Source organism: Danio rerio, chromosome 8, assembly GCF_049306965.1.
Source record: "Danio rerio strain Tuebingen ecotype United States chromosome 8, GRCz12tu, whole genome shotgun sequence".
Lineage (NCBI taxonomy): Eukaryota > Metazoa > Chordata > Actinopteri > Cypriniformes > Danionidae > Danio > Danio rerio.
Window position 1 is genome coordinate 24,882,417 of NC_133183.1, and position 18,483 is coordinate 24,900,899.

The 18,483-nt window shown below is 35.4% G+C and overlaps 1 protein-coding gene across 2 annotated transcripts in view; it reads left to right on the top strand.

Annotated features, from left to right (window-relative positions):
- samd10a (sterile alpha motif domain containing 10a) overlaps nucleotides 1-17,298 on the top strand; it is a 30,046-nt gene extending 12,748 nt beyond the window's left edge. Inside the window, exons 3-6 of one of the 2 annotated variants that reach the window (XR_002459343.3) lie at nucleotides 7,324-7,492; nucleotides 12,338-12,478; nucleotides 16,022-16,163; nucleotides 16,276-17,298. Coding sequence is in view for 1 of the 2 variants with exons in the window: in NM_001110398.1 (NP_001103868.1) it covers nucleotides 7,324-7,492; nucleotides 12,338-12,478; nucleotides 16,022-16,044 (333 nt within the window). In the remaining variant the exon portion in view is untranslated. 2 annotated transcript variants of the gene reach the window in all.
- Nucleotides 17,299-18,483: the final 1,185 nt, after the last annotated feature.

The following is an 18,483-nucleotide window of genomic DNA, read 5'->3' on the forward strand; positions in this document are numbered from 1 at the left end:
ATGAAAAAACATTAATCGAAATAAACGATTATTCCATCATAAACCGCCTCCTTTCCAGCTCTACACTTTTGTTGCTCTGCACAGCTCAGTTCCACGGGAAAATGACTAAAAGCATGTACTGTAATGTAACTTTTGCAGCACGGGATGCGCATCATTCATTGATTTACCTTCGAATCATTCATGTTTTTAAACGTGCGAAAGAGCGCATGCTGGTGTGTGTGTGCGCGTTTAGCCTCGGAGACGAGCATCTAACACCATCTAAATGCGAGCGCTTTAATGCTCAAATACATGCACATTTGGGTCAGTGCACGGTGTTTAGTGATTATTCATATTAACCCTCATTTGTGTAATAAACAAACCAGTTGAGAATCAAAAGACACGTGAAAGAGAAACCATGTCAGAGCCGCACTATTCTTAAAGTGACATCGCGCAATATTCCTGCTGCCGACTGTTTTTATCATTAGTCAAACAACAATTGGAGAAAATCCCTCACTGCTCTTGACTGAATGACTTTTGTAGCTATAATTAAAGTTTTTTTTTTCTTACAGTGAAGATGCTTAAAGCACAGATTGTTTCCTTTTTTTATTCTATTGTATTTATTTCCCTTTCCTTATTTACAGGGAGGCAAATAACTGTATATATACAGTTGAAGTCAGAATAATTAGACCTCCTGAATTATTAGCGACCCTTTGCCCAATTTCTGTTAAATGGAAAGATTTATTTTCAACCCATTTTTACACATAATAATTTGATATCTCGTTTCTAATAACTGATTTCTTTTATCTTTGCTATGATGACAGCACATTATATTTTACTAGATATTTTTCAAGACATTAGTATTCAGCTTAAAGTGACATTCAGAGGCTTAATTAATGTAATTAGGCAAGTCATTGTATAACAGTAGTTTCTTCTGCAGACAATCAAAAATATATATTGCTCAAGAGGGCTAATAATATTGAGCTATTAAAATAAGTTTCAAAATATTTAAACCTGCTTTTATTCTAGCCGAAATAAAACAAATAAGCATTTCTCCAGAAGAAAAAATATCATAGGAAGTACTGTGAAACATTCCTTTGTTAAACATCATTTGGGAAATATTTATATATATTAAAAAAAATCACAGAAGGGCGAATAATTTTGACTTCAACTGATAATCATTTTGAATAATAGTGATTACAATTAAGACCAATATAATCGTGATTATGATTTTTCCTATAATCGAGCAGTCCTAGGTTGGGTTTAGGAAAGGAGGAAGGCTTGTCAGTCGATTGGTCAGTCAGTCATTCAGTTAGTATACAGTTAAATAAAAGCAGCCCCTGGTGGATTTACGTGAGAAGTGCAGGTCTGAAAAAGTTTACACAGCAGCCTCTAGTGGATTTGCGAAAACAAAAAACGCAAAAATACATAGCTCCTGGGATGTATTTTGCTCTTTCCAGATATGTATACAGGGGTACGTAATCAGAATGAGCCTGGGTTGGACCTAATACATAAATACATAGAAAAAAAGATTATATTACCTAAAATGATCAGTATATTCTTTGCATATACTTGATAAAGAACAAAGATTTGTATTGTTTTACTAACCGCATATATTTCCAGATTAATTGATTAACGTTTATCCGTTCATCCATTTCAAGTCTGAAATGCCAGTGCAATCTCTAAATGATTCACAGGTCTTGCTTTTTTTCTGGTGTAATTGGTAGAGGAACAGCAGACATAAGGTCAGTCTTTTGAACTTGGGTTTAAATTTGTTGGATTTTGCTGAACCGGATCACAGTGCAAAGGTTCAGGCTGTTTGCCTTTGATTTCCAAAAAGTGAATCCATGATCAAAAGCTTGGCGTGATCAGAGGTCCATGTTAATTCATTCCTCCGGAAAAACCCAAACAGAAGCTGATGAGATTCTAACTATCCCCTGCACTTTTTTTAGCCTTAATTTAAACCACCGTTAATGAATGATACACCTTCTTAGCCTCTTCCTACTTTTGTCAGGGCAGCGAAACAGCTCTGTTTTATCTCTTTCCCCTAATGGCTTCATACACAAATGCTTTGTTCAAACCCGCTACACTTATTAGTGTTTTTCTTAACAATGCAGGTTGGTGTGTCTTGCTACATAAAAGACTTACTGACATCTCACCACACAGTGTGCTCATCCCAGACATAAAGAAGAAAAGAAAATAGAAAGCATGTCACTTTTATCTCAAATCTTTCCCCACTTTCATCAGCACTGTTATTATCGTCTATAAACTTTGCCAAGACTCGCCGTTTCTCACAGCCGTGACATCTCGGAATGATCAAAGACTAAATAAAACAAACTCCAGTCCTTATTGACTATTTGTAGTCAAAAAATGTGACTATTATGTATTCGTTTGTGTACTGGGGCATTTCTGATGGTTAGGGTTTGTATTTTGCCTTTATTGTGCACGCACTGATCCTTCGGGGGTCTGTGTGAATGGATCCCGGGCTGTAAATAATTAATAGCACACGTTCAAGTGGTGTGACTTCCTCTCACACTGACAGATTCTGTCTGTAATGTATAGACTCTCTCTGAACCATTGCCTATAGGGACTTTGTGGAGTAAGAAAGATTGCATCAGCTTGCCCTATTATATGAGACACTATCTTCTGCCAGAGAGTGCAATTCAATGATGATGCTCATTAAAATTGGCAAAGTTTAACAGTTACTGGTCACATTCATTTACAAAATTCGCTTTCATTAATCCAACAACTAAGCTGCTTTATTATGTAGTGCATATTTTACATCCTTAAATACTAGTACATATTTTTTAGATGTATTATTACATACTAGGACTTAAAGGGATAGTTCGTTCAAAACTGAAAATTCTGTTATCATTTACTCACCCAGTACTTGTTCCAATCCTGTTCTTTCTTTCATTTGTTGAACACTAAAGAAGACATTTTGAAAAAAAGCTGTAAATCTGTAACCATTATACTATTTAAGTCAATTATCACAGGTTTTCAGTGCACTTCATTGTATCTTCTTTAGTATCTAACAGAATAAAGAAACGTATAAAGTAATCACTAAGAAACGTATAAAGTAATCACTAAAGGGTGAGAAAAGAGTGAGTAAATTTTCATTTTTGGGTGAATTATCACTTTAATCATTAAATATCTGTGTTTATTTGTTAGATACTTGTTGCTTATAAATAGATCATAGCTTAGTCAGGGTTGCTTTTACTCATCTTGTCATAGTTAGAATAGACACCGTACACCATAGAGTTCAATTAAAAGTCTTTCTAAGAAAAATAATAGGTCTTACTAAAACATTTCTAATAGGTACTAGTATTTAAAAAAAAAACTAAATAATAATAATAATAATTTTGCCAGTGATGGGTTGCAGCTGAAAGGGCATCTGCTGCATAAAACATATGCTGGATAAGTTGGCGGTTCATTCCACTGTAGCGAGCCCAGATTAGTAAAGGGACTAAGCCGAAAAGAAAATAAATGAATGAATAATAATAATAATAATAATAATAATAATAATAATAATAATAATAATAATAATAATAATAATAATTAATAAATAAATAAATAAATAAATACATACATACAATAATATCTGCTGAATATGTAGTAGTAGATAACCGATAATTACCTGTATCTAGCTATAAGTATTAGTATGTTTTTATTGTTTTGAGTGTTAAATGAGTGACTAATGAAAACTAATGAAAAAATGCTATCTACATAGCATGAATATAACACATACTAACACTAGTATGTAATGATTAAGTACTAGCATGTACTGTAATAATAGGCACTAGTGTCAATAATTTAATTGATACTCTACTACCTAATGAATAATTACTGGTATAAAAAATATGTATTGTCACAACTAGAATAGTTGACATCCTAATTATGACTCTCCTAAAAATGTTAAAGATATTACTAGTATCAGTATAGAATAGTTACGAGTCACTACTAAAATAAACAGAATTATCTAATGAATGTGTAAGAATAACTTCTGTTTAAAGTACATGATATAGGAACCCATCACTGGGAAACCCATGCACACTCATTCGCACACATACATACACTATGGACAATTTAGCCTACCCAATTCATGTCTTTGGACTGTGGGGGAAACCGGAGCACCCAGAGGAAACCCACACAAACGCAGGGAGAACATGCAAACTCCACATAGAAAAGCCAACTGACCCAACCGAGGTTCGAATCAGCGACCTTTTGTTGTGAGACGACAGCACTACCTACTGCGCCACTGTGTCGCCTGTGTCTGATTAAAACGTCAGTAAATGTAGTTTAGTGTTTTGTGTTATTTTAAAGATTATAAGGACAAAATATATGTGCATGGCAAATTATTTATATTGGATACTGTAATATTTACAATAAACAACAAATGTTCATTTTCAACTTCATGGTGACACTAATAGAAGTCAGAGTGGCAGATTTGCTCAGTGTGCTTACATACTGCATGCTCTACAGAGAGCATTAGAGACAGCTATTAGAGAGCTGCGCATCACACCCAAAACCAATGAATGGAACACTCACTTATTCAGCCAATATGTGTGCATGCATGCATGAATACATGAATACATGTATGTGCATGTGCAAAAATGTATGTGTGCGATTTCTTGCTGTTGCAGAAAGAAAGAATTCCCCGCTGCCCTCAAGGGCAAACACAGCAAAGGCAGAAAGTAGAAAAATGCCTGAGGGAGAAAGAGAGAGAATGAGAGTGAGGGAGTTGGGGCAAAAACTGTGAAGGAGAAAGAAAATTGAAGATGAACTTGAGGGATGGGGTACAGATGGCGGCAAATGGCTTAGAAAAACAAAACAAATAGAGGGAGAAGGGAGAAAATGGAGAACTGTGATTTTGCGAGGATAAATGACTGTTAATGAAATGGAACACTGGGGAAAGGAAGAAAATATGCAAAGCGCAGGGACTGAAAATGAGTTCTTTTGTGAAACCAGTTTTGCATCAGGACACCGAATTTACGGCGACCCAACACATTAAGAAATAGAAAATATAATGTATAATAGAGATGCTAATATTGCACACATTGCTCACGGTTTGGCTCCTGCCATGGTTTCAGTATGGTTCGGTATACACTCACCGGCCACTTTATTAGGTACACCTTACTAGTACCGGGTTGGACCCCCTTTTGCCTTCAAAACTGCCTTAATTGTTTGTGGCACAGATTCAACAGGGCACAAGAAATATTCCTCAGAGATTTTGGTCCAAATTGACATGATAGCAACACGTAGTTGCTGCAGATTTGTTGGCTGCACATCCATGATGTGAATCTTCCATTCCCCACCACATCCCAAAGCTGCTCTATTGGATTGAGATCTAGTGAGGCGCTTTATGACATGGCGCGTCATCCTGCTGGAAGTAACCATCAGAAGATGGGTACACTGTGGTCATAAAGGGATGGACATGGTCAGCACTCAGGTAACACAATGCTTTTAGTACTAATAGGCCCAAAGTGTGCCAAAAAATATCCCCACACCATTACACTACCACCACCAGCCTGAATCGTTCATACAAGGCAAGATAAATCCATGCTTTCATGTTGCTGATGTCAAACTCTGACCCTACCATCCGAATGTTGCAGCAGAAATCGTGACTCATGAGACCAGCAAACATTTTTCCAATCTGCTATTGTCCAATTTTGCTGAGCCTGTGCAAATTGTGGCCTCAGTTTTCTGTTCTTAGCTGACAGGAGTGGCACCCGATGTGGTCTTCTGCTGATGTAGCCCATCCGCCTCTAGGTTTGACATGTTGTGCGTTCAGAGATTCTCTTCTGCATATCTCAGTTGTAACTGATGGTTATTTGAGTTACTGTTGCCTTTCTATCAGCTGGAACCAGTCAGGCCATTCTCCTCTAACCTCTGACATCAACAAGGCATTTGTGCCCACAGAACTGCCGCTCACTAAATATTTTTTTCTGACCATTCTTTGTAAACCCTAGAAATGGTTGTGCATGAAAATCCCTGTAGATTAGCAGTTTCTGAAATACTCAGACCAGCCCATCTTGCTCCAACAATCATGCCACGTTCAAAGTCACTTAAATCCCCTTTCTTCCCCATTCTAATGCTTGGTTTGAAGATTGTCTTGATCATTTCTACATGCCTAAATACATTAAGTTGCTGCCATGTGATTGACTGATTAGAAATTTGCATTAACAAGCAGTTGGACCGGTGTACCTAATAAAGTGACGGGTGGGTGTATACTGTATATTATGCTCATTAAACAAAATAGTACAATATAGCAAAGACACAAATAAAATGAACATTGCTTTTCAGGTTTTTCAAGTATCTAACAGTTTTCAGGTATAGAAACTGATTAATATAATCAATGATGTACTTAATACTCACCAAAGCAGCATTTTAAAAAAACAGTAATCCTGTGAAATATTAAAATGACACTTTTCAGCTTATATTTTGAAAACATATATTTTAAAATGTAATTTATTCATGTGAATCAAATAATACATTTTTAGCAGTCATTACTCCAGCAGTCATTATTGCCTTCAGAAATACTTTTTAATATGCTGATTTGGTGCTCATTGTTATGTTGAAAACGTAACGTTTATTTTCCAGTATTTTTAAGGAACACAGTTAAAAGAACAGCTTTTATTCAAAATGAGAGAATTTATTGTAGTCTTGCTGATTAAAAGTATTTATTTTTAATGCATATTTGACACCCAACACCATGGAGTGTAAATATTTGCAATGCTTTTTATGGTGTCACAGTAAACAGCATAATTTTTGTAGGTCACAGATGCACTAAACTCAGTCTCATCAGCCCTCATGAACTCTCACTGGCTCTAAATATGGATGATTTGTGGGAATTATCTTTGCTGGATGATTTCATATAAGCATAATTATTTAAGCAATCATATGGAAGTCTGGGCTGAAGGTCAAGCGAGTGTTATTGTGACTCGCATCACTAGAGCAGCCATTGTAACGAATGCTAATCGTTCTAGAACGGTCTTCATTTATGTGTGGAATCTGTTTTGCGGCCAATCAGATGAAAACATCCATCTTAATCAGTGCCGATGCATGAGATGGAAAATAGTTATTATTCTGCTTTTAAAGTTTATTTCCCAGAGGTTGTGGGAGGGGGGAGAGCTGTTTATCTGTTTCTTTTTTATTACAGAGGCTGGTTTTGAATTAGTTGTGCTATAAAAAGTCCTGCATTCATGCACAGTAGGACTCCGGAAGGACGGACATAATTCTGTCACATTCTTAGATTTGTTTTTCTATCCTACTTCTCGCTGAAATGCATATTTAAATTAGCCTCCCTGTCGCTCTCTTTGTACCATGCTCTATTTCTTTCTCTTTCAGTTACGTTCAGGTGAATCTTACTCCGTTTACCACACCAGCCCCACCTTGCCGTGTCTCTCCAGGCCAGTGGTTTTGTGGTCTCAGCAGGACGTGTGCAGATGGCTAAAGAAACACTGTCCGCACAACTACTTGACCTACGTGGAAGCCTTCTCCCACCACGCCATTACAGGTGTGCAATTCAATGTAAAACACACAATGAAACAAAATAAAATGTACTTAATAGCATTTTTCTTTATATTTGAGCCATTATTCATAGGATACTGCATATTCATATAATAATACATTATATAAACAGCACTTCAGACATGATTTCATTTTTCAGTGCTTTGTTTTAAACTCAAAGGATGGTTCACCCAAAGAATGAAAATTTGTTGTTAATTTACGAATTTATGATTGTAAAATCTTTTCAGTGTGGAGTTTGCATGTTCTCCCTGTGTTTGCTTGGGTTTCCTCTGGGTGCTCCGGTTTCCCCCACAGTCCAAAGACATGTGCTATAGATAAATTGAGTAAACTAAATTGGCCGAAGGGTATGTGTGTGAATGCAAAAGTGTATGGGTGTTTCCTAGTGCTGGGTTGCAGCTGGAAGGGCCTCTGCTGCATATAATATGTGCTGAATAAGTTGACCGTTCATTCCGCTTTGGCGACCCCTGATTAAGAAAGGGACTAAGCCAAAGAAAAATTAAAAAATCATAGTCCCTTGTGATTTATAAGATGCAAGTCAATGACATTGAGTAAAACAAACATAAACAGGCAAAACAAACTTAATACCCATGATTCTTGATGATACATTGTGTTCTTATAAAGAAAAATGATCTGTCTGTGAAGGAAGTTTGAGATTTTTCACAACACTATGATATCCATAGCCTTGGCGAAAATATTATGTATTGTAAAATGTACTGGTAAGATTAGTATTACTTTTGTTTAGTCTGTATACTGTTTAACTGTGAGACCACAGTTTCAGCCAAAAAAAAAAGTTGTTTAACGCTGTACTAAGTAATCAAAAGTAATCTACACATCTTAAATCTTTTTGGGTGAATTAACTCTTTAATTCAAAACATGGTGTTATTATGATATGTTCTTGCTTTTTGTAAAATTGATCAAGATACAGTTTTATTAATTTTGTAAACAGTTAATAAAATAATTAGGTTTATTATTGGTTGAGGATTGAGGAAAAAAGGTCTAATTGTATGTCTGTGAATTATTCTTGTACAAAAATATAAAAAATAAAATTAAAGTCACTATTATCATAATCACCAGCGATCCCTTACAGATCGCTGGTAAACACGCACCTTCACCGGGACTACAATTCTGTCACTTTTATGAACAACATTTCCCATCATGCAACTCACACACCTGTTCCAGTTCTCCAATGATTGCAGCTAGAAGCTGATCAAGGACTTATTACGCAGACTTATGCACACCTTTTGCATTACCTGTATTTACCCATTTGATCCTGTGTTTGACTGTTGCCTGTGTGACCGTTCTCTATTTAGTGAACTGCACATGGATTCCTAAATCTTATGTCCAGCTTCTTACCGTTACAACTGTAAAAGGGTAGTTCATTCAAAGATGATCACCCAATCATTTTTTTCTTTCTTTTATTTAATTATTTAATCACTTTTCATTTAATTAAATTTTCTCTGTTGAACACACAGAATAAGATATTATGAAAGATGTTGGAAACCTGTACTCAATAACTTCCATAATTATGTAACTGGACATATAGTAGTACTACTAAGTACTGTCTTGCTATTTTGCTTCTCATGAAATTACGTCTTGATTTAAGTATGTTTGGTTATTTATACTAGAAAACAAAAAAGTACTGTGGTACAAACTTATTTTTTGCAGTGGTCACTGTAAAGGTTTTAGGATTGTACGTCACTTGCACAAAAAAATTTTAAAGGCACTGCATGCTCAGCAGTTCAACCAATCCCTGGACACCAACACATCTACTGAATGTCATGTGGTATGACAGAGGCATTATCCTTTTAGCCGAAGGTCAGCCAACTTGTGCTCATCTACTCTCCCAAAAATGCCTATTGTCAAAGAACTGGTACTTTTTCATTTTACAGATCACAATCCTTTATTCCTTCCTGCCTCGTTTTCAATATATTACAATGATCTTTATGTTCTAGCCTTTGCGGAAGACACTGATAATGAAAATGATAATGAGTTTAGAAATCTTACAGTGCTCAGCATATATAAGTACACCCCTCACAAATCTATCTTTTAAATTTATATATTTAATAGGAAGCTGTACAATATTATATATGTGCATATACATTAGATTAGTCTGTACTGATGCCAAATCTTGAGCTTATCAAACAAAATCACTTACGATGACAGTCCAAAAACTGGTACACCCAAATTTAAATGTTATAGAAAAATATTAAATACAAGTTTTAAAAAGAGGAAAAATCAAAAGAAAGAAATTTTGTAGGTTGTAATTTATTTTTGCGATATTTAGCTGAATTTAATTGTATTAACTTTCTAAATATGTTTGGTGACTAAAATATTATTTTAATAAATATATCTGTTTAATAAATCTGTTTTGTTTAAATGCACCAAAATACATTACCTATGTTCACTGAGAAATGGATACAAATTCTTTTTCAAAATAGGCTGTACTCAATTATGCTAAACCCTGTATGGATTCTCAGTTTGTTTTTAAGCCATTTATTTAAGTAATATACTGTACATGCCATTTAGTTTTCTTTTTAACCAAGAAAATAAATATGAATCATTTCAAAACCTTCACTAGCTTCTTGTCTGAACTGTGAACAATGAAAACAATATTTAACTTTTAAGCTTTTGAACACTTCTAAAAAAGAATTTGGCCACTGGTGATATAGTATCTTCTGTCACGTAGTGTAAGAATATTAAAAATGTTTGTAGTACCGTTTAACCATAGAATACAGTTCTTTACATTGTGATAAAAATGTTACAAATAAGACTTTTTAAAGTTCTATTCATCAAATAATAATGATCTAATTATCAATTTTTAAATGGTAGTTTTTCATCATTTTTATTAAATTGATTATCATGTATTAAGTCCAATAAAATATAGATTTTTTGTAATATGAAATGTAATGGAGTGTATGCATAGCTAGTGTTTTTCAGCCAATGGTAAACTTCTGATGAAAGCTTAATGGGACTATTTTCAATTTCATAAAGTTTTTTTACAGCATCCATAAACAGACTTAAGCATTCATTTAGTTGTTCAAGTGTAAAATGAGATAAAAGACTGTTTAACTTCTAGTGCTGCTATTATCAGCAGTCAAGCACAGAAACTCCATTGAAAATACTGGGGTAAAATAAACATTTTTTTAAAGACATTCGGGGGGAAATGGAATTTAATGCAATGCTTCTTGTTCGATCCGAGACCCACTTTATATCGTATGTTTATCAGGCAGTGAAGACCACTGTTTTTTAAAGAAAATAATCCTTAAACGTGGCATTTTATAATGGAAAGACAGTTCATTTGAAGCACTAAGGCTGGCTGGCTGAAATTGAAAATATCCATGTACATATAACCCATTTTATTAAATGTATATATTTCACTAACAATATTAAGCAACTGAACTGTTTCCAGCTTTGATCATAATAATACAAAGATATTTATTTAAGAAGAACATTGTAGATTTATTATGGATCATATGTCACCGAAGTCTGGAAAAGTATCACAGAAATACATGACATTTCAAAATTAATAAAAGTTATAATAATATCCCAGATTCAATGCAACCCATTGCTTTTTGTCATGCAGGGGTGCGTTTCCCAAACAAAGTAACGGGGCGGAGCAACTACTTCTTTAGAGAAGAACCCCATCAAAAAAAACTATCTTGAAAAAATGGCTAGAACCATCTGCTCCTCTATTCTGGAGGCTCTATCTACTGGACATTATTGGTTTAGAATACACCACAGCCAAAATAAATGGTGCCAGTAAAAGAAAACTGTACAATTTTGGTTAAATATGAGACTGTATCAGATATGTTTCACTCCTGATTTTGTACATATTATTACAGTATTACTGTTTTTATTTATTTTTCTTTTTGTTGTTGGGTGGATCTCAGGCTTTGTTCAAAATCAAGTGTTCAATAAAAAAAAAGAATAAAAAAAAGTTGTAATAATATGTCAAAATAATACTGCTTTGCTGTGTTTTGGATAAAAACTGACTGACCACAGAGTTTGTATGTAGAGTTTTTTTTTCTTGGCCATTAGTGGGGGGATACTTTCTGCCAAACGGAATAGTTTCACCATCTACTAGAAACAGCAAATGTGTCCTTGCAAACCAACCAAACCTTGACCCCTTGACCACAACAAGGTGACTGCTCTTTTCCTACATCAGTAAAAAACATTTTATTTCCTAAAGTTAAGACTCACTGGCCATACTGACGTCCTTCATCATTATTTCACCATGTTTTCCTACAGTTTGAAGAGTTGTATTGTGAATATATGGCTCATATCTGAGTGTGTCAAAGTGCTCCACTCAAACACTGGTGTTCGATGCGCTTTCTCTCCCACTCACTCCTTTAAAACTCTTTCCCTCACTAGGGACCCGTGCGACTCCTCTGCCCCCACAATCCTTATCTACTGGACACAAAGCGTCCAGATCACAGACACGCTGGGTGAGATCCAGAGAAGAGGATATCCAGAGAAAAGGAAAAAACATAAGGACAAAAGGCCGACGCAGAGTTTTTTTTTCTGCAAGGCTGTGGACTAAAGTGTTTAGAGTCGCAGCACGAGAGGCTCAGTTGGATACAAAGCGGGAAATGAACCCGGGGCGTCCCAAGCCCTCAGGCTGGCATTTCAACACCGCATGTTTCCATATAGCCTCACATGCAAAGATCACTGAGAGCATGGAGATAATAACCCAGGGCGGATTTGCGAATGCTGTAACTTGTTTGTTGCTGCCAACAAAACAGTGCATGCATAATGCAGAGGATCCAGAGCTTTTTGTGTTTCCGATGAGCTCCTGCCTACTGAAATTGCCTCTCTTCTGTCACTTTGTCAGGTCGCGCTCTCTTGAGATTGAATGGTGAGAAGTTGGAGCGGATGGGCTTGGTTCAGGAGACTCTGAGACAAGAGCTTCTCCAGCAGGTTCTGCAACTGCAAGTACAAGAGGAAGGGCGCAACTTACAGCTGCTAAGCAGAGGTGTGTGTGTGTGTGTACTTTTGAATTTTTTTAATTTTCTACCCATAGCAATACCAATCAGTTTTGACTTTGTGAGGACAAAGCATACTTCCTTGTGGGGAAGTTTTTGAAAAATGTAAATGTGCAGAATATTTCCTGTTAGGGTTGGATTTATTTTACAGTATAAAAATCATTGTCTGTGATTTTAAAGATAAAGATAAATCTTTATAAATCCCGTAAAGTTATTTGTGCAAGTGTTTGTGTGAGAATTAAGAGCATAAATGATGAAGTAAGACTAAAGCAGGTGCCATGACCAGAAGCGATAATGCTAGAATAGTGAAAAATGAATGTGGTGAGATTTGGTGCCTGGTTATCTCTTCCAATATCAGTGCTATTTAATACTGTAATGCAGTTGAATTTGATTTTTTGATATCTGGGTCCATCAAATATCTTCCTTATCCAACGTAATATCAGTTATATATGCCCATAAATATCTATCCAGTTGCGCTGTGTGTGATAAGTGAAGTTTACTTATAAATAATTTTGAAAGGGGCACGTGCTTATGATTGATCACAGCTGGTCCTGCATTAACTAATGCATGATTCACCAATCAGATGATTCTTAACTCACTATAAATAACCAAAGTTTCTTACTTAAGTTATCTTCGCCTTGAAGAATCCTCCCTTCCACCCCTACTCCTCCACCTTTCCCTTTATAGCACAGTGGTCCAGTGGTAAGCACTTTTGCTCCACAGCAAGAACTTCACTGGTTCAATTCCTTAACAGGCCAGTTGTTGTTTCTGTGCAAAGTATACATGTTCTCCGCATGCTCGCGTGGGTTTTCCCCAGGTTCTCCAGTTTCCTCCCACAGTCCAAAAACATGCATCATAAGTGAATTGATCAATCTAAATTAGCACTATAGTTGAGCTTTTGACTAGCAGTATATCTCTATATAGCAATTTATAATCTGTCATCAGCTCTAAATAAGAGGGGAGTTCTCGAGACCTACCTGAACTTCCCTCTTTCCCTGCAAACAGGAGGGAGCCCCGGGCTTGAGGATGTCATGAGCTCAGGGCTCTCTCCCGGGACAGCATCCCAAACTTGCTTTATAATCAATTATGAGCTAAGTGTAAACTCTTGAAATCATTAGAAGTGATTAAAATAATATTTAGCTTTTGACCCTTTTTTTAATGAAGCTAACATTAGGCTTTTTCACACTTTCTAGAATTCTTTGTTTGTGTCAAGGATTTTTTTTTTTTAAATATATATTTACTCCTGCCAAAACTCTTCTTCTAAAATGTCACCCCTTTAGAACCTGTGCAAAATATGTGCAAATAAGCAGCACATGCACACATAGAAAAATACACAGACTCACAAATCATCCTTAATGGACTACATTTTGTGAGTGAACTTATCAAGAATTCCTAAACAACGCTGTGTGCTGGGCTTAACACTCTCTGTGTTTTCATGTACATTATCATTTAAGAACTTGCAAAGAGCTTATAAAATGTGTATTGAGGTCAAAACAGCAGCAGGATTATCTCTGTCAAACACACAAATGAGGATCTGCTGCAAGGAGAACTGTATTAAACAGTAATGAGCAACATTGTGCATAAGATAAAAATAAAAACGGATATAATTGCTTATTCTGTTCTGTTTATGCATATTCTCCTGTTTTGTTTTTTGCTGTTGTTAAGATTTTTGTTGTACAGATATGTGTTGGGGGTCATACATCAGCCGAACAGCTCCAGATTTTATTTGGCAGCATTATAAATAAATAAAGCAACCAGTTTGGAAACAAATACCCAGGAGATGTGTGGCTTTTGACCTATTACATTTCTGTATTGATCCAGGACTAATTTCATATAATTGACTAATTTTGTTTATAAAATAATAAAATGTTTAGTGCGGTGCAATTATTTTACATTTCTTAAACATCTATAACTTTTTTTCATTTTGAGCATTATAAACTCTAGATGATGGAGGAGTTTATTCTTTCCAAAGAGACATGAACTGTGAATGTAGACCAAATTATTCAGCAACTCTTACTGTTTTAGTTTGGGATGGTAATTTTTGAGAAAGTCCCTCTGACGGTAAGGGGAAAGAAGGACATCGATATAGTCTCAGAAAACTTTTTACACAAATCTCATTTTGCATGCTGTCTTAAGCAAATTTGAAATATAAACTCATGAGACACTTGGCTTTTAAGGTATATTTTTTAGGACATTACATTAATGTTTTCCTGTGTTGTATATGGAAAAACATATATTGAACACAATACATTTTTTTTCATGACTTCATAATGTATAACTTTTTATTCTTTTGAGCATGAAACTTCCTCTTTTACCACAGTAAAGCCCAAAAGTCTCTTCTTTCCAATGATACCTACACTCTAAAAGCTGCGGGGTTAATAACAACCCAATTTTAACAGCAAAACACTGCACTTTTGTAAATAATAAAAGTAACAGGATGTGCTTTCTGCAGTCTAAGTCTCTATGAACTTGAGCATGAAACTCCAAAACTGTGTATGTTTGCCTTATAAAATAGGCAATGTGGGCAATTAAAGAGCAGTTATTATTTAATCATTAATAAATGTGTAATTATTCAACTAATGCTGTAAATGAACATCACAAGTCAACCAGACAAATCTTTAGACAAAATACTTGACAAAATTAGACCAAGTAAAATATTACCACATACCTTCTAATTTGGGCATTAACTCTTCAAGATTCTATTCTTTTAGCTTGGTTTTCACATATTCATCCATCTGAAATAAAATAACAGATAAAAGCACTCCAGCTAAGTTAACAATTTTTCATAAAAAAGAATATATATATATATATATATATATATATATATATATATATATATATATATATATATATATATATATATATATATATATATATATATATATATATTCTTTTTATGAAAAATTGTTAAATACACACTGAATAACTTGCGTCTCAGACTCGCTTCCCTCTAAAGACGGGGCAGTTTCTCATGCTGATGTCCCTGGATGTTGACGTGACGTGCATGCTCTTTCACGTCCGCGTCTCCAACCCAGCACTGCTGGGTTATAGATCAAGACCAATTTTCAACCCAAATTGGGTTAAATCAACCCAACTTTGTTACCCAGCAGTCTAAACCCAGCATTTGGGTTAAAAAAAAACAACCCAGCATTTTTTAGAGTGTAATATGTGTTTGTAGCTTACTGGGGTCAAGAACTGTCAATATTTAAAGTTACTGTAAGTAGGTGTAAATCCCTAAAAGTGAGTGCTGACTTACATCAAAACCAACCTGCCTCTGAAACGCTCTAAATGTATAAACCTGAAAAAAATATATATAAAACTAGAGCAATAAAATAATTAAACCTAATGAATAAATGAAAATAAATTAATCCTGACTTAATTGAACCAATTTAAATCATCATTTGAGCCATTAATAAATAAATAAATAAATAAAGGTTTTTATTAGCAGAGTTTTAAGAATGAGCCCCCTGATATGTGTCCATGATATTTTCTTTCCATTCCTCACTCTATTTCACTTTCGCTCTCTTCTCCAGGGCTCTCTGGAAACCTGTCATAGCTTCACCCATGCGTGTGGTTCTTCTTCCAGACCGCCTGCACTCTGAAGGGACATCAATATGTCTGGTCAGGTTGAGGCCAGAGACATTTGACTGGAGCTGTCAGGGACTGGAATACACAGTGAGGGACTGGTTTCACTTACACCGCTCAACCCCCAAATCCTTATCATGCTTATGGAAACCTTCAAAAAAAAAGGAGCTTTCTCTAACACCCATTGATTTACCTACCCCAGATCTGCTTCAAAATGCAAACACAAGATGCAGAGGAATGCTGAATCTATATCTGATGAAGGTGGACGCAGCTGTCTGTGCCAAAGCTCCCTGGATTTCACAAAATCTCTGATCCAGTTGAAAGAGGCTCAGTGGTAACCTGGATGTCTGGTAATGCTATCAGTATGTGCAAGAACTACAAAAATATGCCTGTAGAAAACTGGATTGTTGACTATTTTCTGCTGGAATGTGAACATGTCCATCAAGACTATTGCATAATCAATTGTATTAGTGTTACATTTCCTGTAGAACCTCTTTTTTTCATTGGAGATGCACCTAAACCTCCATTTCAGACATCTGGCTATAGGATGTTTGGGTTGATTGTTTCTTTTTAGTTTCTTCTGTTAAGAGATTCTGTTTCTAAGAATGAAGAGATAAAATACGTCTGAACTAGTTCGACCGTGTGATAATAACAACAGCATTTACACTGAAATGATAAGCATCTTTGGCCACAGAGGCTGTATTTATGTTATGTAAATTACAAAGCTCTTTAAGCCTGGGAGAATCGCAGATGACAGATGTGAAGTTAAGGCAAACAGATGACATTCTCCATTGTTCTCTTAAAAAGAGACTCGGGTTAGGACTTGCCTGAGAGACCATTTAAAAAAAAAAAAACATCAAAAGATCAAGATTATAAAGTGAGAAAACTTGAAGGTGGTTGGAGACAATGAAACTGTACCCCAGCATTATTGAGTAGTGTGTCATTTTAAGTAATGATAGGAGCTTGGTATTTTATCATGGAGTGTTAAGTGTTGTGGCACCATGACTCAGTTTGATGGGGAAATGCATTGATGTGTAAGATTTTGATTTTAAAGCACAGAAATTAGGAAAATGTTTTGAAGCCACGTTCAAATTACACGATGTGCTTTTAGCCAAGGGCAGAACTGTTTGTGTTTTAAATCTGGATTGTACTGTACATTCCTTGAATGCCTTTTTCACATTTGCAGATGACGTATTAAAATATTATTTACATTTTGTGGCATACACTTATGGGATTTATAATTCATAGTTGCAGTATGTGTTTGAGTAAAACATGAGTTTGTTTTATTCTCTAAACAAAATTATGATAATCTACATTTAAAATAAAAATAATGTCATTTTCTAAAGTGAAAAGGGTCAAAAAATATGCCATGTTTTAGACATTTTACCAACATTTTTAGACAATACACCAATGCTTTACTTTAAAAAAAAACACTCACCGGCCACTTTATTAGGTACACCTGTCCATTAACCCAACTGCTGGTTAATGCTAATTTCTAATCAACCAATCACGTGGCAGCAACTCAATGCATGTAGACATGGTCAAGGCGATCTGCTACAGTTCAAACTGAGCATAAAAATGGGTAAGAATGGTGATTTAAGTGACTTTGATTGTTGTGTGGTTGTTAGTGCCAGACGGGCTTGTCTGAGTATTTCAGAAACTGCTGATCTACTGGGATTTTCATGCACAACCATCTCTATGGTTTAAAAAGAATGATCCAAAAAAGAGAAAATTCAGATGATAGGGTCAGAATTTGGCATCAGCAACATGAAAGCATGGATCTATCCTTACTTGCATCAATGGTTCAGGCTGGTTGTGGAGGTGTAATGGTGTGGGGATATTTTCTTGGCACACTTTGAACCCATTACTACCAATTGAGCATTGTGTAAATGCCACAGCCTACCTGAGTATTGTTGCTGACCATGTCCATCTCTTTATGAACACAGTTCACCTATCTTCTGATGGCTACTTGCTGCAGGATAGTGCACCATGTCATAAAGCGCGAATCGTCTCAAACTGGTTTCTTGAACATGACAATGAGTTCACTGTACTCAAATGGCCTCCACAGTCATCAGAACTCAATCCAATAAAGCACCTTTGGGATCTGGTAGAATGAGAGATTCACATCATGGTTGTGCAGCCGACAAGTCTACCAACATGTCAATATGGAGCAAAATCTCTGAGGAATATTTCCTGTACAAATGTAAACATATGTTTTGACTAATTCTGCAAAGAATGCTGTAAATGACAACAGTTTTATTTAAAATGTTTTCAATTACAAAAATAATAACATTTTACTCAAAGACAAACCTAAAACATTTATTTCCAAATTTGAAATTTGCTAAGGCAGTCCCATAATTTGTTTCATAGCTATACATTTCTTTGGTTTCCAGACCTACAGGAGCTATAG